The sequence below is a fragment of the Siniperca chuatsi genome, linkage group LG9, assembly GCF_020085105.1.
Source record: "Siniperca chuatsi isolate FFG_IHB_CAS linkage group LG9, ASM2008510v1, whole genome shotgun sequence".
Taxonomy (NCBI): Eukaryota; Metazoa; Chordata; class Actinopteri; order Centrarchiformes; family Sinipercidae; genus Siniperca; species Siniperca chuatsi.
The window spans coordinates 6,500,183-6,522,315 of record NC_058050.1 but is presented as its reverse complement, the minus strand read 5'-3'; the positions used below and the strand labels follow the sequence as shown (position 1 = coordinate 6,522,315).

General features: G+C 39.1%; 3 protein-coding genes across 7 annotated transcripts in view; 1 reads left to right on the top strand and 2 right to left on the bottom strand.

Annotated features, from left to right (window-relative positions):
* The window catches only part of otud7b (OTU deubiquitinase 7B), a 35,626-nt gene extending 26,700 nt beyond the window's left edge, over positions 1 to 8,926 (bottom strand). For 2 of the 4 annotated variants that reach the window (XM_044206956.1, XM_044206958.1), the window contains exon 1: positions 8,692 to 8,924. The gene's annotated coding sequence lies outside the window, so the exon portion shown is untranslated. Of the gene's footprint in view, positions 1 to 8,691 lie in introns of all 4 variants that reach the window. The other 2 variants (XM_044206957.1, XM_044206955.1) reach the window with 2 other exon arrangements.
* A 317-nt stretch (positions 8,927 to 9,243) lies between these two features.
* On the bottom strand, positions 9,244 to 15,455 carry rbm8a (RNA binding motif protein 8A). Of its 2 annotated transcripts, none has more exons than XM_044206959.1 (6): positions 15,303 to 15,455; positions 14,651 to 14,710; positions 14,459 to 14,536; positions 13,428 to 13,564; positions 9,923 to 10,059; positions 9,244 to 9,721 (listed from the first exon to the last, which is right to left on the bottom strand). In XM_044206959.1, exons 1-6 carry the CDS (start codon positions 15,367 to 15,369, stop codon positions 9,673 to 9,675), a joined length of 528 nt encoding a protein of 175 aa, XP_044062894.1. In that variant the 5' UTR covers positions 15,370 to 15,455; the 3' UTR covers positions 9,244 to 9,672. The 2 variants fall into 2 exon arrangements, with proteins under 2 accessions (XP_044062894.1, XP_044062895.1); XM_044206960.1 differs by having other exon boundaries at positions 15,309 to 15,409.
* Positions 15,456 to 19,342: 3,887 nt separating this feature from the next.
* LOC122881517 (type-4 ice-structuring protein LS-12-like) lies at positions 19,343 to 21,806 on the top strand. The gene is made up of 4 exons (XM_044207795.1): positions 19,343 to 19,491; positions 19,713 to 19,784; positions 20,232 to 20,382; positions 21,378 to 21,806. Exons 2-4 carry the CDS (start codon positions 19,736 to 19,738, stop codon positions 21,637 to 21,639), a joined length of 462 nt encoding a protein of 153 aa, XP_044063730.1. The 5' UTR covers positions 19,343 to 19,491; positions 19,713 to 19,735; the 3' UTR covers positions 21,640 to 21,806.
* The last annotated feature ends 327 nt before the right edge of the window (positions 21,807 to 22,133 follow it).

Genomic DNA, 22,133 nt, shown 5'->3' with positions numbered 1-22,133 from the left:
CTAAAGGAAATGCACTAGTAAGCTGGTCATTGGAGAAAAATCAATAAAACCCATTGACCTGTAGCAAAACAGAACATCAACAGAGCTAACATGTGAATTATAGGAGCTTGTGGATCGTTTAGCTAAGAAATGCTTCTTCGTGTGAATCCAAGAAAGCGTTTGTGTTTAGTGGAGCAAAGAACCCTGATATGGCTGCAGCTCAGGACTGGTTATCTTCTTCCCAAATAAGGACATTAATTATCTTTCACCATTTGCCTCGGCCTACACTGTAAGAAGTGGCAAGCTTACCAAGATCAGCCTCCCTACAAGGAAACCAAAACATGTTTCAGTAAATTCCTTAAGTATATTATTATTATTATTACTACTACTACACTAATGGATAACATTTTTGCAGTGTGGAAACACATAGCGTGCACATTCCAACCCTGATGAAGGCTTGACCACCAGCTGTGGGTGTCTGTGTGTGTAATACGTAAGACAACACCAGTCTGAATGCACACAAAGCTGATGTCAGAGATTCCACATCATGCCTGCCCTCTCTGAGGCTATGCCACTGGAGCTGGTTTAGTCCAAAAGCTGTCCAGTCATCACACAAAAATTTGCCAAGTCTAGCTTCCCTCTCGCGGCCTCCCTATCTCGCTTGCTGGCTCAGAAACATCCAAACCTGATCCATGTGAGCAACAATCCTTTTTCTCCATGAGTGCTATAGGCAAAATAAGGCGAGGAAAACCAGATCTACTTACAGATCATGAAATTGAGCTTGGTTTTATTTATTTTTTTGGAATGTATAGAGCCACAAGATGTGTTAATCTCAGGTTACAGTAGTTTTGAACTTGATGACTGAGCTACTGCAACTGAATAAAGTTCATCTGATCTAAAAATAGTTCACAGAATCCATACAACACGAGGAAGAAGAAAAAAAGACATGGTTTAGGTCTGTTATTAGTATTGTTCATAAGGAGACGGCCCCCTTTATGCCCATTAGACACTAGACCGCTTGCATCTATCCTTGGCTCTAAACCAGACCAATGACAACTGTGTAAGCACAAGTACAGTCCCAATGCATACAGAGAATCACCACCTAATCTCTGAGTTGCCAGAATTAGAGCAACCTCCTGTTTCAGATAGTCTAAAAATAATCCACTTATAATCACAGTTTAAAACAGAGAAACTCTGCACTGTGCAGAGTTCAAAAACAGCAGACAACTAACATTTAAACAGGAACAACATTCCTTGGTGAACGCCTAATGCCTTAATTAAAGACAATCATATGCTGGTGAAGTCATCTGTTCTCTTAAAGCCTGACACCCAAGTACCCGCCCAATTTAGGCCTAATTTTCATGATCAAAAAGACACTGATATCCCTGAGGCCGCACTGTTCTGAACACAACACAGCAAGTATAGTTAGGGCAGGCACCCATTTATAGACAGGGTGGGTTCAAGTGAGGTTGGAGATGACAGAAACTCATCTTCCAGTGTGCCCAATATTCAGGTGACAAGGTGTAAATTTGGTTCAGGAAATGGGACATGGCTTCAGACAAAATGTCTTTTAGTCTGTGGAAGACATATCCGAGTGCTTCATAATGGTTCCTTTCAGCCTAATGTGGACTCTTGCTGATATTCACTAGAGCAAAGTAATAACAGCCAAGTCCAGTCAGCTGAAATGGGCAGCTTCTGAGCACAAGTGTTTATCAAAGTGTCTGAGAGCTGATGTCATGGTGTAGCAGTGCATGTCACTTAGTTCCCCAAATTCCCTAAAATACTGCACAGCATGCCAATGCCTGGAATGACACTCACATTTTAGTGGAGAAAAAGCTTGTTCAGAAGGGGACAAAACTTCATTCCATCACCAGAGGTCTACTTCTCCATACGGCAACAACCTTTTGTTAAAAAAGTAAATAGCCCTACCCACACATTTTCCTCTTAAACAGGATGCATCTAATTTGAGAGAGGCTGGTGATTTCTGGTCCACAGTCCCTATGAGTCAGCTTGAGCTAACTTTAAGACTGGGGGATATTTCAATATTATTATATCTCAAATACTATATCTCTATATGACAAAATTCTCAGAGATATTTCAGTTCACAGGCTTTAATGACTAAATGATTGACAACATTTAAAAATATACCCAAATCTGTCTTTTATTCAGACTTTAAGCTTTAGGAACATTTTCTTTGAAAATTACAGGAATTTGTTCTAGTAAAAACACCAAAAAGGAGTAGTGCAGACTTGAGTTTATTGTGTTACCATGTAATTTTGAATATGTACAGTACATATCTCAACATTTTAATAAGAAAATGCTATTATATACTATATACTATACTATTATAATTTCATCTATATTGTCCACCCCTTGCTGCAAGTCTTAGCTATATTTTCTTCTTTTCTGTCTGTCTGCTGTGATAGTTTATTAGGATGTCTATTAAATCTGGCCTCGGAGGTACCTAGTCAGTGCCCGGGGCATGTCACTGCAGTCAGGCCAAGTAATCACCAGTCAAGGAGTGCTAATTAACAGCCACATGAAGCAGGCTACTGTGGAGAGGGCTTTAGGGGACCATAAGTGGCATTCCCACATTCCACACAGAAACCACATTACATTGAGCACTATGTCAGTGCGGTGGACACCTGAAACAGCAGAAAATGTAATGAGGGTATTTAATGCTCAAAGTGAGTGAGGGAAATGAAAGCTAATCTGCTATCAATGTATTACTGTTTTAGAGATGTGTACAAAAAGAAACCCAAAACAAGACATTTAGAGTGACTGCTGCAGAGCATCCAGTGCAAAGTGTTGTTCTGCCTCTGAAGGACAGCAGCACAAAGGTAGATGGATAAATTACTTCACTTGGTGAACATTATGTATTGGTTACAGTATGAAAGCAGAAAGCTGTCAACCTACGGTAAACTCCAGACTCTGTGGGTGAGAAGTCCTCATTCAGCCCTGACGGCTCTTTTTTAGTCTACCTATTTATTAGCAATGGGTGGGGTAATTCAACAGTGAATTGCAAAATATGTAACTCTACAGTAATAATTAAGATAATTAAAAACAATAAAATTATGTTGTAAAAATAAATAGTGCTAATACAACAGGACTGCCACTAGGGCCATACATGTCAAAAAGTATAGTGTCACATTAAAGCTGGGCACCTGGTTAAAACCATCTCCAAAGTGAATGTGATGATAGGCAATTAACTGCAAGTTCTAAAACCACAAGACTTCAGTTTAGTTTTGGAAAGCTTTTTCATGTAGTCGTTGTGCAATGCAGAATGTTTGTCCAAACAAACTGCGAGCATCAGCATCCAATCCAATGTATTCAAAAATGTAGTAATGCAATTTATATCATAAACATAAGGGGGAAAATGAATCCTGGTAGTTTTTTGTCATTGTTGTGCAATGCAGACTGATAGTCAAATAATGTAAAATGTCAATGTAAAAAAAGAAAGACACTTGAGATCTAAAGCAGAAAAACATTACCTCTCACATTGTTCTTAGGCATATTCATAGATTAAACTATACACTAGTAACAAACAATGTCTCTGGGTGGGCCATGCAGCCAAAATATCATTTTTGCTTAGTGTACAAACAATGTGCTTGTTATTACATAATTCACATTTAGAAGGCAAGCGAGATGACTACTACTTTAATTTGCATATTAACCCTTGAGGAATATAAGACATTTCTTAGACAGTAGCTTGTACCTTAGTCTGTGCGGTTTTAGAATTAACTTCAACAGTTACATTCCTGCAAAACAAAATAAGACTGCTGTAGAAGAGAAAGTAGCTTCAAAAAGGCTTAAATATTGGAAACAAAATGGAGCTAGAACTTGCAACTACCATGTTACAAAGCAGGACTAATTCAAATGTTCAAAATCTACCCTTGCTAAATCAGCCTGAATGTGAAGCCAACCAAGCCCAGCTAGATCTAAAGCCAGTGGCTAAACAAGCACCCGCCTCTGCAGGCAGGCAGCACTAATGCTCATGTGAATCCCCACGTGCTGCAGGCCAGGCCCTGTACACAGCACGGCAACTTCACGTCACTACGTGTGATGTCATCCTGGGTGACAGGCTCCTCATCAGGGCTGTGTGTGGGATTACTCCTGCTGTCCTGGATCAACAGGGCAGGGCAGGAGGGACGGATGTCTTCTAGTCTGCACAGGAAACACTTTTGTCCACAGGCTGAAGTGGCATGTAAATCTCATTATTTACCTGCTATGACGCTTTGAAATAATCGTTACCCGCTAAACAAATGTTGGCAGACTTTGGCTATAGCTGGTGAATTTATCAACTCTACCAGCCACTTTGACAGGTACCAATACAATACAATCTAACCCTCCTCTGAAGCCTCTGTTAGTTTTCAAATCCACCAGCTACCAGTTGTTTTCTGTAGTTTCCTGTATTATGAAAATACTTCTTAGCCTCTGAAGTAACTTTATTACATAGTTGGATCATATTAGGTTCAATTAATTTGGCAGCTATACAATATGTTGCAAACAACAGGTCCAAAGAGGCCAAATCATCTGCAGGTTAGGAGTGAGCCATATCATATCGTTCATGATAATACCGGTATAATATTATTTGTGTGTGATAAAAATGTATCATATGATGATATCATTGATATGGCACTGCTGAAAGCAAAAGTAATATTGCTATCAAAAACGATGAAAACGTTTGGATAGGGGTTTGGATATTAAAGGTTAGGTCTAAAACAAACCATAGTAACATGTTAGCAATATAAGCAGAAAATAATGGTAAAAGGGGGCAACACAACAAAGTTATTTCACCATATTTCACAAATTGGAGTACAAAGAGAGCCAGAAATCATGTGAGAAGAGTGCAACAGCTTATCTGATGTCCAAACAACCAGACTTAGGGATTTTATCAAATCATCAAAAATAGTTATCTCAAAACTACCCCTCAATATTGTGACATTATTTTAAGGAAAAATCACCCACCCCTACTGCAGGTGCATTTATTTAAAACAGCTAAATGATTTCAACATATCGGGGAAAAGTCTTCATATTCGTGACAATATATCACAAAGCTGACGAACAGCATTGAGAAAAAGCAACAGCAATCACAAGCAGAGATGTGACAGACACAACAGACAATGACAAATAGTGCTTGCTGGCATGCGACCTAAAATGATCAAACTTTGTAGCTGTGTTTGCTATGGTAATTTATTAACTTTAAAATGTAAGTGATTTTTTAATGAAGTAATGATGGTATTTTAACAACTGTATAACATGATGTACCAACATTTCTGACAGGGCACATATAAATGAGGTTTTGGCTAGTGGCAAGTCATTATCAATTCCCCACCCTGTACTGTATGTAGAGGAGGAAAAGGTGAAGCATATAGTAACTGATATAGCAAGCTCTCATTACCATAGCTTCTCTTGTGGGAGTGGCATCTCATGCTGTATTAGATTATAGCTGCTCAGTCGAACAGTAACCGTTCCACCCTATTGTGCATTCACTTCATTTGTATGACAACTGCGTGAATTACCTAAATATCATCCCAAAGCATTCAGTTAAGACCTTCTGTCCACAACATGTTCAAAGTCAAGCAGCTGCTGGCACCCAGGTAGATGCCTCAGTTCTAGGTCTCTCAACCCTGACACAAACAGCCCCGGGCACTGGCTGGTTGCTGTGTCACAAGACTGGCAGGCAACCAGCCATGCTGTGGAGGGTGGGGCTCCAAAGAGTTTTATGAGTTGCAGTCTGGACACAGAGGCCTCTCGGAGACAAGCCACCTATTGATCCCTGTCTCAATGTGGCAGTGTAGGGACCAAGGTAATTTTCTCTTTCGTATCACATCTGTTTGAACGGTGCCACTAAGAGAAGACTACAGATGCATGGCTGTATGGATGCGAGTTTTATGTCATTTCTTCATCTTGACAATAATGAAAGCTGCAAAGTGTCCTAAAAGAAGCAGGTACTAGGCTTAGCTCCTGCTTTTCTAGGCTGAGCATATACGGTGCAAAATTGAGTGGGACACATATGCTTGACACAAAAGTCATGCGTTTGTCCTACTAACCTGAAGAAGCACTCATCTACTAACTTATTAATCTGACCGTGTTTGAGAGATCCTATGGGAATACCTCCATGGCCAAATGGGCCTGGCTCTGAAACTGACACTGGATCCATGACGCACACACATACACACTTAGTGAGCAGCTGTTTGGGGGAGCCCAACAAGAGACAAATTTAAATTTTCATGCCCTCTGGTTGCTGAAGCAGCATGGTTACCCTGTGAAACACTATATACACCAAGGCAGTCATAACAGCCATAGCCATCCAGCACAAAAACAGTTAGTAAGATCCATGTTAAAGATATTAAGGATATGAAAGATAGTTAAGATAGTAACACAAAACCTTTGAGAGAAGTAATAATCCAGAATACACGTTTCCCACCAGAAGGACAAACAAGTTAAACTGCCTGTTTTGTGAAACTATAAACTGAGACTCATAGTTCTTTGCTGCTCTACCCTCCATTGTGTAATCATATGCCTTTGCTATGTGTCACAGCAAAACAGTGTGCCAATAATCTCATTGCCACCAGGTCTTGCAACTTCAAGATGATAGTTCTATAACAAACCATTTTCCATAGACATTAAATGTGTCTACACATTAATGATCATTTAAGATAACAGTGAAAACATTTTTATCGATCTCATCCGTATTGTTTTTAAACGAGGCTACTGTGAAATGCTTACTACTGCCCATTTTGAATACTGTTGGAGATCTCTGTATGATAAGATGCAAATTGCAAGCCACACATTTTCATTTGGATAAACAAAATTCAAATGGTTCACAGAAAATCCAATGGCAATAACTCAGCGAACAAAGGCTTTTAAAATATTCTGCCTTGCTCTGTGCCAATGGAGACAGGATGTGAGTGGATTTATCTACTGGCTGTTTTGTGCACTGACCAATAGAGCCATTCAAGTGTTTACAACCCGGCTCCTATCATCTAATTACTTGCAAAGTGACAAAACTGTGTTTTTCTCATGATATTTTTCCTTTTACAAATCCTGCCAGTTTGGAATCTAAATTGCATAGGGAAGGATGCTACACCCAACTTAAAATGCTTGCCCGAGGTGCTCTCTGTGCTGCTGTATGCATCAATATGTTCCTTGAAGTGTTGAGGACTTGCATAATGAAGCCTGACAGTGCAACCTCACACACCCTCACAGAGACAGTGCATCGGGGTATGAAAATATTTTTCATCTTTGAGCCACAGTGCAGAACTGACAGGCATCTTTAATAAAATCATCCAGAGAGATACAATAATGCATAAACACATGGCTGATTATCTGCCACAGTGACGGACAAACCTACCAGCCATATTTAGTAGCATTAAGCTGGTAGTTCATTCTAATTGTCCACATTGCTACTGATGAACAGTCTTCTTTGTAAGGCAGTTGTTTGTGTGTCCCGCATTTCAAACATCACCCTGCACAGCCACTGGAAGGAATGAGTACAGGTGGGAGGGCTAGACGCAGTTCAGTTCCTACTACACAATACCTAGTTTCTTGAATTCCATCAACCTTGTAAAATTCCCACTTACTGCTGCGTGGGTTTCCAACAGGATATGGCTTTTTAACAACATAAACAGTCCCCATAGACCAAGTGCAGTAAAGAACATGTACCTCTGGTCATACTTTTCGTGTTGACTGTGTGTCCTGGTGTCTCAGCAAACAAAAGAGCCAACAAACACAGGAACCTGAATAATTCAAGGCAAAGTGTAACGCAACACTCTCTCACTCTCTCATCGTGGTGATGTTGGAAATGATGGCAAATAACCCCAGTCCTTGTTTCAAAACGAGCACGGAACACTGAACCCAATGACCAGCCAGCTCAAGCTGCAGTCACACTCATATCTGGCAGCAAGGTTTGGGAAGAAATGCCTTGCGCTGCTGATTTGACTCACTCGATCAAGTTAGCCACTTAACGTTAGCTCAATGAAACCAGTCGTGTTGGTTAGAGGTTAGGAAATACACGCGAGTGTTAACAATTAACTAACATTTTTCTCTAAGCTGGTGCTTTAATTAATGTTACATCACACATGCACCTTAAATAAAAACCGGGCTCAGATAATCTGGATCGTGACTGTCAGCTCTTGGAAACCTAGCTAATAAAATGGAAGTTAATTGTAAAAGGCAAAAACATAACAGATAAAAAGGGCAAATATAGAACTTGCTCTCCCATTCAGCACAACTTTAAAATGCAATGTTTAAACTGCACAGCTATACTTGACAGTCCATAAAGCTAATGTAATGTTCAGCAACCTGCTTGCCACAGCACATAGATGCAGATCAATGCTACTGATGATGGCTTGTCCTATATGTTGACTGAACCAGCTTTTATGGCAACGACTATTATTTGAAACAAAATATCAACGAACAATACACATGCTTACATAAACGCATTTGAGGCGTTCAAACGCATGAGGTTCATGCACCGTTTACACTGAGCCCAATAACTTTATTTTCACGCAACAGAGAATTTAATCACCTCTTTGGGAAACTGCCATACGTGTGCATGGATGCTCATTACAAAGAACTGTTAATTTTTCAGTAAGTAGACCGATCCGTGTCGTTTGGCTAGCAAGTGGCTACTACAAGCCTGGCTAATCAGCAGCTAACGTTAGCTAACGTTAACGCTAGTAGCTAGAGTATCCCTTCACTGCTTACCTTGGACGGCCTAGCAGATGTTGTTTTCATCGTCCCATTTAGTTTTCCAGCAAGTATCCACTTGTGAAGAGCACATACGATTCCAAGAGCAACGATTCCTAACTTTTTAACATCTCCATAGGTAGAACTAAGCGTAAAATCCCAAACCGGACCACCGACAAAGTAATTGCTCCACCACTTACAACAACAACGTCAACCGAATAATTGAACCCGCCCCCGCGAGGAGCCAGCCAATCAGAGACAAGAGTCTATTTCATTGAACTGTATGAGCACCAATGGTCATTCTAGGGGACTTTGACTGATGTTCCCCAATAGAGTAAACACCAAATGAGAACGACAGAGTACAAAACATTAGCTTGCCAATTGGCTGCAGAAAAACAAGTTGCCACGGGTTTTGTCCAAGTAGCCTATGAGTGTGGCTCCGAGTCCAGAGTGACAGGTGCTTTGGAGTTGACAAAATAGCTGGGGCGACACCATTGCCTGGGTGAGGTCATCTAGTATGATGTAAACCCTACGTCATTAGCAGTGTTAAAATACACAACAGGGCACACATTTACCTTTTAAAAAGTTTAATTTCCCCCAAGCAATATAAAATAAAACACTCCAGCACAATAAAATGCACATAACATTGAGCAAACCTAAACAACATTTTTGAGGGAATCATGAAAACCATAAACGTGGACTACCTAAAAGTTGGTGTTGAAAGTAAAATCTAGTTTTACTGACAGCTGAATGGATAGACTTCTGTTGCAGTGTACAGCAGCATAAGCAATTCACAGAAAAACTGAAAATATTGCCAATTTATTCTTTTGTTATTCATCAATTCCTTATCTTGGTATTTGAAAATGCACAACTAGATGCCATAACAACTGTTACACCAAAATATTGTACAAAAACTCTGTAATTAGCTTCTTATGAGAGGATTATAAACTGCCTGTTAAAGTGACAGACAACTCTTCTGGCCAATGACAACTGCCAAAATCAACGCCGCCTCCTGTCCGGACTTCTGCTGCGTCTCCGTCCACCAGTCCTGTGAAAAAACACACGTCAGATTAAAAAAGAAAATACAGTTAACAATGCAAACATTAAGGGCTGGGTGATACAAATAAATACTACAATAACATGATGAAATTCTACCAAAATTAGCATGTAACACAGTATGACAATACTTTACCAGTGAGTTACTGTCTGCACAGCCAAACACACACAGATAAACACACACCACCCTCACCTCCTCTTGTTCTTGGGGGGCCCTCTGACAAATCCCCAGTCAACACTGATAGGCTGGCCCATCAGGTCCTGACCGTTGAGCCCTTCCATGGCTGCCTGGGCCTCTTTGTATGTCTCATACTCCACCAGTGCATATCCCTAGGGACAGTTATCAGGACAACATGTGAATGTTTGGTAGCATTGTACAATTTAAATTAACAACACAGCAAAGAAAACAGGTCAACAGATTGCTCAATCTAATGGTATTCTTCAGGCTGACTATTGTAACGGCCCCGCTGAAATCACAGATCACTGAACAAACGCATTTTGAACTTTGCATAAAAGCTGTACAGCCTGTAATAAAAACAGACATTCTCTTGATTGATTGAAATTACTGTGGAGGAAGAGTTCAGGCCTAAGATGCTTTGTTCTTACTTCATACTCAAAACTATGCTGCCACCTTGTGGCTGGACAGCAAAAAAACACAATGGGTTGAAGGCCCAATTCCAATCTGGCCCCTACACTCTCAGAGTGCACTCTGCGTGGAGTCACATTCGCGGCAGTGAAGGGTCTCTTAATTAAAGGAGGAGAAGAAATGCACGGCAAGCTTTGGGACGTGCTCGCCGTTCTCAGACAGAAACAGGAACATTTGTCAGCATGGTGTCCAATCAACAACATTCAGATATTGTAACGGTAATTAAATCTAAAAGATACACTTATACACAACATTGACAAGATGTAGCCTAGGTGTATGGGCAATGACATGGCACATTTTTGGTAAATTTTTTCGTTTGCTATTCTTGATTCTGATTAGGTCCTTGGTTTTTTCCCCACATTCCCTGAACTTGCACAACACAGGCAATCAAGTCAAATATTTAAAATCTAGCCTTCTGTTATTTATACAAACTGCATGTGGAATAATACACCACACTTCTTTTGTGAAAAACTAGTATATACCGTTTTTTTCAGGACACGTCAGTGTGTTGACTGTTCTTTATAGAGCTTTTTCTGCTTGAACTATGCTCCCCACCATCTGACAGATCAAAAACAGATTTGCTTTCAAGAAGTCAGTAGTGTTGTGTGTTTGTGCTACTTATTGTTTCATGTGTTGCATTTATATTTGGCTTACATTGCAGCTTCTTGTCTTATTGATATGTGATTTTAAATAGTTTTCTTTATTCTTTTTGATTTTGTGTGACTAGTGACCACTTTATGGAAGCTAATGGGGATCCAATAATGCTTGCTCATGGTGGGATTTGTTGGGTCTCAGTAAATAATATTATAAAGAGTACGGTCTAGACCTGCTCTATAGGAAAAGTGCAATGACATAACTTCTGTTATAAATTGCCACTATATAAATAAAATTGAAATAAAAAAAATCAAATCAACAGTAGGCTATCATTTTCACGGCATGTTCGTTCCAAAATACAATGTAACCATAATTCTGTCACGTGCGCATGAAATTAGTCTATCAAATGTCTGTTTGAAGTAAGGCAATTTATTACTTATCCTTTGGAAATAACTGCACGGAACTCACATTAAAAAAAGGTATGTGGCGTTTCCTCCATAACGGACACAAAAGAGGTGGTGCACCTGAGAGGAGTGTGGTTTGTAAGGCTGCATCGATGCAGACTGTGTTCGTGGGCTTTATAACCTACTCCCACTTAAGAATTATTGGTTTGGAACGACACTTAATGTGGCGGACCCCCCACGTGAACATACAGAGTCAGAGTGGGTAGGGAGGGGGGTGTAGGGGCCGGATTGGAATTGCCATTGTGTCAATATTTGAAAACTTTAACTAGTCTTCCTTGGCATGTCAGTATCTTTTCCAATATATAGAGTTAAAATATGACAAATGTGATTTGTTTACCAACAGCCATTCCCAAGTTGTCAGGCCAACTGTATTTATATAGCCCAGTATCACCAATTTGCCACAAGGGGCTTTACAATCTGTACAGCACAGGACACTCTTTATCCTTAGACCCTCGAGTCAGATAAGGAAAAACTCCCCCTCAAAAAAAGAGGGGAAAGAAGAGCAACAGAGGAGGGATCCCACACCCAGGAGAGACATGCAATAGATGTGTCATGTGCACAGAATAGACACAACATATTAGTAAAATTACAATACAGACAATCAGGTTAACAAAATTATAGATAGATTGTAAACATATATGAAGAATATGGATCTGGGAGGAAGTCGTATTGACAACAAGGTTTACTTTTGTTTTCTGTGTAAAGCAGATCTTTGCTAGATCCATACAATAGGTCTGGTTTTGTACAGACAACAAATGACTCCATACACCATTCAGGAAGGATGAAAACCAAACATTTGTTATTGTAATGTGATATGTATTCCATAATTTAATAGGATATATGCAGCATTACCTCCTCTCCATAGGGAAAGAATTAATTTATCACTTTAGCAACAATTAGTGTAATTCAGAGACTAGGGCAGTTGTTCAGTTTTCTGGTTGAGTCAACATGACGTTTGGAGCTTCTCTCAGTGTAGTTCCAGCCAAAGCACAAAAGAAAAGCAAAAAAAAAAAAAAAAAAAAAAAAAAAAAAAAAAGACATTTGGCTCATTAGATGGCATTCTGTTCTGGCTTTGAACTTGACGTACATGGCTTTGTGGTGTCATCATAAATGGTCAAACAAATTAGTTGCGCTGCCAAGCCTTGCATAGTTGCAGGGTACTACTGACAGAGTACCTGTTTGTGCTCCAAACCACCTTTTTTGTTTTTTAGAAAACTAAACCTTATTGTTTCTTTCTTCTTCACACACTTTAAAAGTTAAATGCAAAAATCCATACAAGATTACCATTATATATCAGATGGACTCAATTGTTTTTATAATTAGTCAGGAAAGGCTCTTTTTTTCTAAGTACATTTTCAAATCAAGTTAACATGTTACCATGGTGACGGTGGCACGTGCAGATGCAGCAGCCAGTAGCTCCCTCAAACTTTGCAACATTTTGGTTTTAATTTAGTTTTTTTTTTCTTTATTGTAATAATTCTAAATTTGAAATATTTGTATATATGGTCTGTGTGTGTGGCGTGAAGGGGGTACCATGAACCATGAAATGGTATGTGTAGTGGTGGGCCTAATTGGCTTTATTACACTGCATCTTTTGCAGTGGGACTACTGCACACGTGTGTATTTGCAATGCTAAAATATTGGTTCAGTTCTACAAGAAATCGTATTACTTTAGATTAGAGCAATATCATATCCAATCAAAGATCTTCTGACCTGCATTTTTAAAATCAGCAGATCTGCACACACAAGTTAACATCCAAGTTGACCATCCATTGGATTGTTTGAAATATGAGGTGTACTTTGAATGCCTGATTATATTGTACAAATTACATTTGAAACCTATTAGAGGAAGCAATTGGCCCAGAAGCTGTGTCAATGAAAAATACAAAATAAACAGTAACAGGTGTGCATAGACTGAATGTGAACATCTCTTCCATGAAATGGAAACACTGAAAGCCACAAACAGGCTATTGATGCATGGTCATTTGTCTCACCTTGAGGTAGCCTGTTCTGCGGTCAAGGTTGAGATGCAGATTCTTGATTTCTCCAAATTCAGAAAACTTGTCATGGATGTCTTCCTCTGTGGCCTCTTCATGAACCCCTGTCACAAACAGGATCCAGCCCTCCACAGCTGCAACAAGACAAAGACAAGAAAAGGCATCGAGGGTCAAATAATAAACCAAGCAGCACTTTCAACTACGTAAACTAATAAGCCAAGTACAGTTATGATTACTAAAGCTCTCAATCCATGCAAGATATACATACAAGCATTGGTCTAACCAAAATAAAGCCTACTGCGCCCCTGTTTGTGCCTCTTTTATGTGAACATTATATTTGAGTCTCAGAACTAAGCTGCCATTTTAGCAAAAGCTATTTCCAGAATAATCAAAAACCATTCTAACCATCTGGATAAAAACATACGTCCACTGCACACACACAAAAAAAAAAAAAAAGATTTTAAATATATTTTCCAACCTGTTTCAAGCAGCTTTCTTTCAATATACTTTCATATAAATAAGGTGGGAGACAGGTTAAAAAATATTTTTTGTTGTACAATTGACAGAATATTTTTTTAATCTAGTTAATTGTTCATGTGCAGACAATTTTTAAAGAGTGGTTGAGAAATAAGCCAATAACTGGTGACAAGAGACAGATTTCAATCATTAGTTTTGTGAATTGTTGTGAGGTAACTAAATTCAAACAACAGAGAAGGTAGCAACTTGTTTAATCGCAGGCTTCCCACAGTCCTTGGGCAAGACACTGAACCCCAAATTGCTCCTTCGGTGTGTGAGTGCGTGTGAATGATTAGTTTCACTAGTTTCTTTGTACTGATGAGCAATTCTGCCATCAGTGTATGAATGTGTGTGGAGCGCTTTGAGTGGTCGGAAGACTAGAAAGGCGCTATACAAGTACAGTCCGTTTACCAAATATGCAGCTTAAACTTTATTATTAACTTTACTATTATTATTATTATTAGCTGACATTTAAATTAAATTACATCCTTAATATGCACTGCTACACTTACATCTCTGAGGGCCTGGCTCATCCCCGTCTTGTTCCACAGTATCATAGTCCTCTTTGATTCTGGACCTGGCTCCTTCCTCTGGAGACAGCAGCACAGAAAAATATTAAAACACTGCTGACAAGCCTAACAAACTGTATTAAAGGGTTTCAGCAGGAGATTACTTGAACAAATATCACACCAGTGGAAACTCACCTGAGCCAAAGCCTCGTCCTTTCCTCTTCTTGGCTTTCTCCTTCAACTTGTGGATGCTTTCTGGGGGAGGAAAGTTGAACAAGTCAAAATCTACGCATGCTGCTACATCTTTTACTGTGCTCCCATTGTTCGCAAGTTAAGCAACTAGCAAACTACTACTTTTATGTATTTAAACTGTGGATAGATGTTCTATTGTTAACGCTATAGTTACACAAAAATATGTTATATGTTATATAGGACTTGTAAGTTCTGAGCAGTTTTGTCAGTGTATCTTACTATTAGTTGATAGCTATAGGAGGGAAAGAGCTAGCGGCGGCTAATAACAGGCTAAGTGTGCTCCAAGTTATATCTTAAGATAATGTATACTAACCTGTTAAGCTACAGAACATATTTACAGAAACATTTTGTTAAAGGGACCTTTAGAGTTTGCAATAATCATGACCCAGCTAGCTTACAAAGAGCGTTTGAATGAACCACTAGTACGTTGTTAGCTAAATATTAGCTTGTTAGCATTTCTCAGGCCTGCTACCACGCAGTAAGCGTTTGTAGCATTTTCGGCTACGGCCATTTTGATGTAAACCTCAATTTTTACACATCATTTAAACGCCGGTGTTATGGGGCATCTACCAGTGGGCATAGGTATTATTATTACCATCACCATCCTCATCCATAGGAAAGTCCTCGCCTCCCGCTTCATGAAGGTCCAGTACGTCCGCCATGATGTCTGTGTGTGTGTGTGTATGCGGCTCACTGACGCAACGTGCGTACGTACTTACGCATATAGAGCCAACAGGTTGGCTGATGTTGCCAGGTTGCGTAGAATTAAGTAACTACAGTACATTTACTGCATAGTAAACTACAGTAAATCAAATGTATCTTGCTTTAGTTTCTCTTCTTACTATACCCCAACTACACAGTCAGCAGTCAAACTGAATACCTCCACAAGTTTATGAATTATGATGGATCGGATGTATTATTATGGATCAAGCTACCCAGCAGTATATAAAGTAGGCTAGTAGAAACATTAAAGTGATGTACATTAATGCATCACTAATTATAACCCAGTGATATAATATATATTATTCTGAAATGGGACATTCTGCATGAATGCCAGTTGGATAACTATGGACCACTAGGGTCTTGATGTCGCTGATACTTTTGTATGTTTTACTTCTAGACCAGCCACAGATTCTCATGGTTCCACATGTACCGTACCAAAAGTAATTCACATGACCAGCAGAGGGCTCTCATGCATCCAAGCAGGCTATTGGGCCATGTATTGAGACCTGAGGCTGCATGTTCTGGACGCTCAGGTAGAGAGAAGGACTGTCATTTGATCACCATCTGGTGGAGAGTTGGATCAAATGACAAAGGAGACTGACAGACAAAGCCTGGTAAACAGAAAACATGTAGTGAGGATGTGCTGGAAATGCCTTGTGAAAGACTGACATGAGTTTTAATTTCACCTCCAAATATGCTGCATGTGGAATCAGAACAGACTGATTAGTTAGTAATCTCTGCAGGAACAAAGTGCAAGAAATAGTACAGTAGATGTTGTTGGAGCGTCATGGTTGAGTATCATACAGATTTAGGGAACAGCAGCCATTAGCTGGAAGGGTAGATTTCAGCTTTAGAGGGATCACACTTCTCATTCTTCCTGAAAACCTTACCCGAAAGCCTTACTACTGCAGATTACTACATTGGACACTGGACACAATATATAGACCCTTTCGCCTTTCACAAAACTGAGGGGAGAAAGGAGTCTGTTAGTCCTGTCTACACCATGGCTGGGTATTGTTTGAAGATTTTCCATATCTGTGCCACCTGAGTTTTGTTACCAGTACCAAAGCAATACTTTTTTCAATTCCTTAGTTTGGGGGAACCTAAGAGGGTTTTGTTTGCAGTATTGGCATAAAGAATACTTGTTCAGGCTGGAAATGGGATGTGAAAAGGATGTGTCACATCTCATTTTCCAGAGGATACTGAGGATCAGCTGAGGTTGGGAGAGTTTGTTTGGTGGCATTAGAGAGACCTCTCAGGTGTTTGTAAGTAATGAATGAACAACGGGCCTGAGTGGACGGGATCAGTCTTGGTAATGAGTGAGGGTAAAATTAATTGTGACTCCTGATCAAGTGTACTGGCTGCAGTAACGCGGGAATAATAGCAGATTTGTTAGTGACAAGTTCATCTGTGGTCACAAGATTAAGGCAGTTAACGGCTGCTTGAAGTCACAGATTTAAATGGGCAAAAAGCAGCGCTCACTTTCCACTTAGCAATTTCATAAGACTGCTCTTACAATGTCTTACAACGCTGGCGGCTAGTGGCCAATGTCAGAGGGCCGCATCTCAAAGCTGACCAGAGGAATCCTTGGAGCTTATAGGGGAACCGGACCAGTGGGCTGCTGTGCTGCTTGCCCTGTTGCCTGGTTGCATTCCAAAACCACAATATAAGCAGAAACATGGATAGATTGATGAATAAAAGAAAAGTGTAACAGTGGTCAGAGAGAGACAATGGTTTGGTTTATGCTGAGATAGGAGCATTCTTGAGCAATTATTACAGTGTTGTACTTAAAGTAGGATCAGTAGAGGTATGTAAGATATGTCACATGGTGGTGCAGATAACCACATTAGTTTAAGATAATCTGACACCAAAGATAGCCATTAAAAAAAAATCTTTCTCATAAGTCTGCAGTTTGATACAATATTTCAAGTATTTCAATTTGCCTATCAGTATTCTTTAGTACAAAACTGTACTGTTACAGGCTGAAGTCAGTGTGATGCATGCTACGGAAAGATAATAGCTGACATGAACTTTAATCTTATGGATGTTGAACTAGTATGTAAGCATGACAATGTGCACATCACCTTCGTGGCAGAATATATTTCTTAATCTCTCTCTAAATCAATGTTCATTCTGAATGGATGCTCCATTGTATTTATCCACTTTAAAGTCACCATTTATCATTCAGTTATTTTAACCTCAATGCTCCTGTCAAACAAAGCAAACTGTCTTCAGCTATTTTAAGCTGTTGCACTGACATTTTCACTGTTCAAATATGCTTTGAAAGACAGAATCCAAGATGGCACACAAAGCATTCTTCAGCACTGACAGTGACAGCACAGCAGACTTGTAAACACTGCAAAGTTAACACAAGCAAAATCTTCTTAAAGACACTCTACAAAGCTTGTTATGTGACGTCTGCTAAATATATGAGATTTTCTTTGCAATCACTTTATTATACTCACTCTTCCCGAACAAGGAGCGTAGTACAAAATGAAGAGGTACAAAAACAGATAGATAAGTAGGTTGCCATAGTGACATTGCAGACACACAATGTCCAATGTGGCTTACAGCTGTAACAATGCAAAAGAGAAGAACAGAGCACACAATGATAAAACACAAAGCATATACTAAAAGGATTACACATAAAAAACACATGTATAAGAATTTTAACCATTTGATCATTTGTATAAACATTTGTTCAGTAACATAAATGTGGTGATTTTAGTAACAGACAAAAAGCCCCAGTATTATTACACACCCCATATGTTACATGTATCATCTACTGTATCTTCTGTGATAGCTTTTCAGGAGCTCATCTCAGCCTGCTGTAGATTGCACATACAGTATGGGGCAACTGCTGATAGGACTAAGTAGATTGGTGTCCAAGGGCAGCACAACTGAGTAACTAAGTAGACAAACGATGTATGAATTAACCCCTGCCATCACCAAAAAATAGAGCACATAAAAATAAACTCAGGGCTCATAAATGTCATACTGTATAATGTATTTAACTGAAAAGGAAATAACTCACACACAAAAACATTACATTGGCCAGAATGATTGACAAACATTAGTAGAAAATTAAATCTTTATGAAGCTGTTTGTCGAGTTGTGTTGCATACTCATTCATTTTGCACCTCAGTAAGACATCTTTTTGTGTTTTTCTTTCTTTCTGTTGATACATTAGTTAGTTAGTGTGTAAGTGTTTTATACCTGTGCAGTGGTGGGAGAAGTATTCAGATCTTGTACTTAAGTAAAAGCAGCAATGTCTCAAGGAAAAAATACTTAAATTTACTTAAATACAGAAGTATTAGCAGAAAAATGTAGTTAAAGTATGAAATGTAAAAGTACTCATAATGCAGGCAGAATGACCAATGTCAGTACTATATTTTATTACTGGATTACTTGTTATTACTGAGGCATTAAGTATTCATGTGTATGCGGCATTTTTTTGTTGTAGCTGATTGAAGTAAAGTTACATTCTACTACTTTATAATATACTGTTGGGTAGTTTATTTTATAACAATACACCATATTTTAAAAGATGATAATCTGTTTTGTATGAAAAAACCTTGATCTTCAAAGTAACCAGTAACTTCAGCTGTCAGTTAACTGTAGTGGAGTAAAAAGTACAATATTTCCCTCTGAAATGTAGTGGATTTGCTTTGATGCTACTCATTTAAGTAGCATCAAATTTAAATACTTGAGTAGAATACAAGTACCTCAAAATATATACTTCTTGTATGGTTCTTGAGTAAATGTACTTAAAAATAAGGTGAAGATTCATCAGGTCACAGCAGCCAACAGTTCATGATTAATCTTTCTCTCCACCTCACACACAAACAGAGTGGACTTTGTGTCTTTCTTGTGACAGCTTGTCAAAAGAAAGGCACAATGTTCAGCCAACTCAAAGATTGTGCTCCTCTTGTCAGGTCATTTCTTTATGTTGGAAGTGATTAAATTCTGATTAGCCATAAATTACTCATCCTCTGGAGCTATAAAAGCTTCTGGCTTTCTGTCAGAGGGCACAGTTAAGTCCAAGAACCCCAGGAGTTAAGGTATGTCTCTTGCTGCTTTAATTTGGTGTTTCTTATTCTTTGTATGGCTGTAGACAAAATGTATTCTTCATATATTTGAGGAAAACACACTGCCTATTACTTAAATGTATTACATTATCAGAAACTTCTGTGCTTGTAACTGCTTGCTACAGTTTGCCACCATTTTACTGAAATCTCTGCAACTTTCAGTGTTATCTGGCTAACGCGTTGACTTTCTCTAGGTTGGTCTTGTTCATCTGCAGCCATGAAATTCTCCCTTGTTGTCACTCTTGTCGTGCTGGCTGTTGCCCATGGTAAGATATAGTTTCACTGATAAAAAAAACTGTATTTGCTATGAGTAATTTATTTTTAAGATCACATATAGACTATAAAATATATAAACTTAAATGATGAATATCTGCTTCATTTTCTGCACATCAAAACCTTTTCTCTTTGACATTTCAACTAAACTTCAAAAAACTTGATTTTAACTTGACCACCGCACAGTTTAGAATAAGCATTTTAGAGTAGGTAAGATCTTTCTGAACCCACAGAGGACTATGCAAGTTTTGATTTTCAAAACCTGAAAATCAACCAAATTCAGAGGGTTTTAACACAACAGCTGAGTAATAGTGTTTATCAAATGGTCGTATTGAGTGTGCATGCCCACCCTTCAATCTGATGAACTGAAGTCCTGCAGTGTGTAAGTCTGAATTCAATTTAGTGGATTTAGATAAAGAACAGTGAATGTGTGTTCACAGGCACTGAGGCCGGGTCACTGGTGAAGCGTGATGTCCAGTCTGAGGTGGACAGGATCACCAAGATTATCAATGACATGTCCGCCAGCATCACCACCGCAACCCAGGACATGGTGGAGAAGGTGAAGGCTCTTGAGGTGACCAACACTGCCCAGTAAGTAACAACCAACAGAGAAATGTAGTTTCTTGTTCTTTCTTCATTATCTACTGCTTTAACTCCAACCTACACTAACTGCACTGCATTCAGTCTATCATGATTGTTTTATGGACAAAATAATATTGTTCTATCTTTTGGCGGGATGCAGTAACTTTGATTTAGTTTTGTTTGTAATTGTGGGGCTGTAGGAATTTAAACATACTGTTCTACTCAGTGTAAACGGCAGGTTGGACAGGGCATTCAGAGAAATGGTTCAAGCGTAAACTCTAAATGTAAATGGCCAGCGTTGGTTTTCAGTTAAGTGTTAACATGAATGTACGACAGCTGAATTGTTCTTAGAACAATATGGTCAAAATGGCACAAGTTCCAGAGAGGCTAATTTTCCCTCAGCTAATTTGACACAAATACTTACAAATATCACCACTTTAATTTGAACAAAGTCCATAAATTATTAGGCATTGATGACTCACTATCCAAATATGTTTCTTAAAAATTTATTTTATTGAAATTGAAACAAATCCTCCCAAATCATGTGTATTATACTTTTTTAAATTATTAAAGTTTTCTATCACTTCATATCTTTAGAATAGCGTAAAAAAAAAAATACTACAGGTCAAAGACTTGAAAATTGTTGAAATTGGTCCAAGAGAGAGAGCTGGGGGGGTCAGTGGGAGACAGCCGTGTTGTTTGAACTTGGAATGTGGTATGTCTCACTGTATTAATATTTTCCCACCAAAAATGTTGCTATGACACAGTTTAGAGTCTGGGGTGTTGGGATATGTAGTGTTTGTCTATATTCAGTCAGGAATAGGTTCTACTAGACAGTATCAAATAGATGTTGCAAATTCACAACTGTGGACTAGAAGAGAGGAAGAAGTAAGAATCAATTGTCAGGCAGTTTTAGTTAATTTTTATTTTTTAATTATTAAAATACAAGTCAGAGTCATCAGCAGTGATTAACAGAAGACTGTCACTTCCTCTACCTTCCACAGGACTTACATGGAGGACAGCAGGGCCCAGATCCAGCCTCTGGTTGAGAAGGTCCAGGCCGAGGCCGCCAAGCTGCAGGAGCAGGTCAAGCCCTTCATCGCCAACATTGAGGAACACATCAAGCCCTTGACCGACAACTTCAACACTCAGGTCAAGCCTCTGACCGACAACTTCCACGCCCAGGTCAAGCCTCTGACCGACATGATGGAGAAGCTCTTCCAGCAGGTGATGGACCAGACCAAGGCCCTGCTGCCCCCCCAGTAAAGCTTGCTGTTGGTTCGTTCCAGCTGCAGTAACACCCAAGCCGAGCTAGAGCTCACTTTTGGTTCTGCCCAAAATGCTTCACTGGTATTTGTCTGTCATACTTGTCTCTCTCGAATTCATCTGAGATGTGATGCTTGAATGTCATCAATAAAGGGGTTTGAAAGTAATTTTGAGCTGACTTATTCTTTATTTTGGCTTATGTGAGTAAAGCTATATTTGCATTCTGAGTACAGAGATTAATTTATGAAAAGCCAAAGGGCAAGTAATAAAGTTGAAATGAAATAAATTGTAGCAGAATCTGATGAGAGTTAATCATTGAAGTGGAAGTCGATATCAACATTACCTCTAACCTTTGGGTCATCTGTGTTTTCCATCATTTGTGGATCAATATTCTGAAGTAGGCAGTCAACTAGGTTGGAGTCCAGCTTACAGCGTGGATAACATCAGGGTGATGAGGTCAACCCAAATTCATGGATGTATTGACTTTAGGCCAA

Excerpts from the sequence above, each read along its gene's own strand:
- rbm8a (XM_044206959.1), bottom strand. The coding sequence starts at position 15,369 with ATGGCGGACGTACTGGACCTTCATGAAGCGGGAGGCGAGGACTTTCCT. Across the intron at positions 14,711-15,302 it reads TATGGATGAGGATGGTGATG|AAAGCATCCACAAGTTGAAG; the intron begins GTAATAATAATA and ends TTCCTCCCCCAG. Across the intron at positions 14,537-14,650 it reads AGGACGAGGCTTTGGCTCAG|AGGAAGGAGCCAGGTCCAGA; the intron begins GTGAGTTTCCAC and ends TGCTGTCTCCAG.
- LOC122881517 (XM_044207795.1), top strand. The coding sequence starts at position 19,736 with ATGAAATTCTCCCTTGTTGTCACTCTTGTCGTGCTGGCTGTTGCCCAT. Across the intron at positions 19,785-20,231 it reads CGTGCTGGCTGTTGCCCATG|GCACTGAGGCCGGGTCACTG; the intron begins GTAAGATATAGT and ends GTGTGTTCACAG. Across the intron at positions 20,383-21,377 it reads GAGGTGACCAACACTGCCCA|GACTTACATGGAGGACAGCA; the intron begins GTAAGTAACAAC and ends TACCTTCCACAG.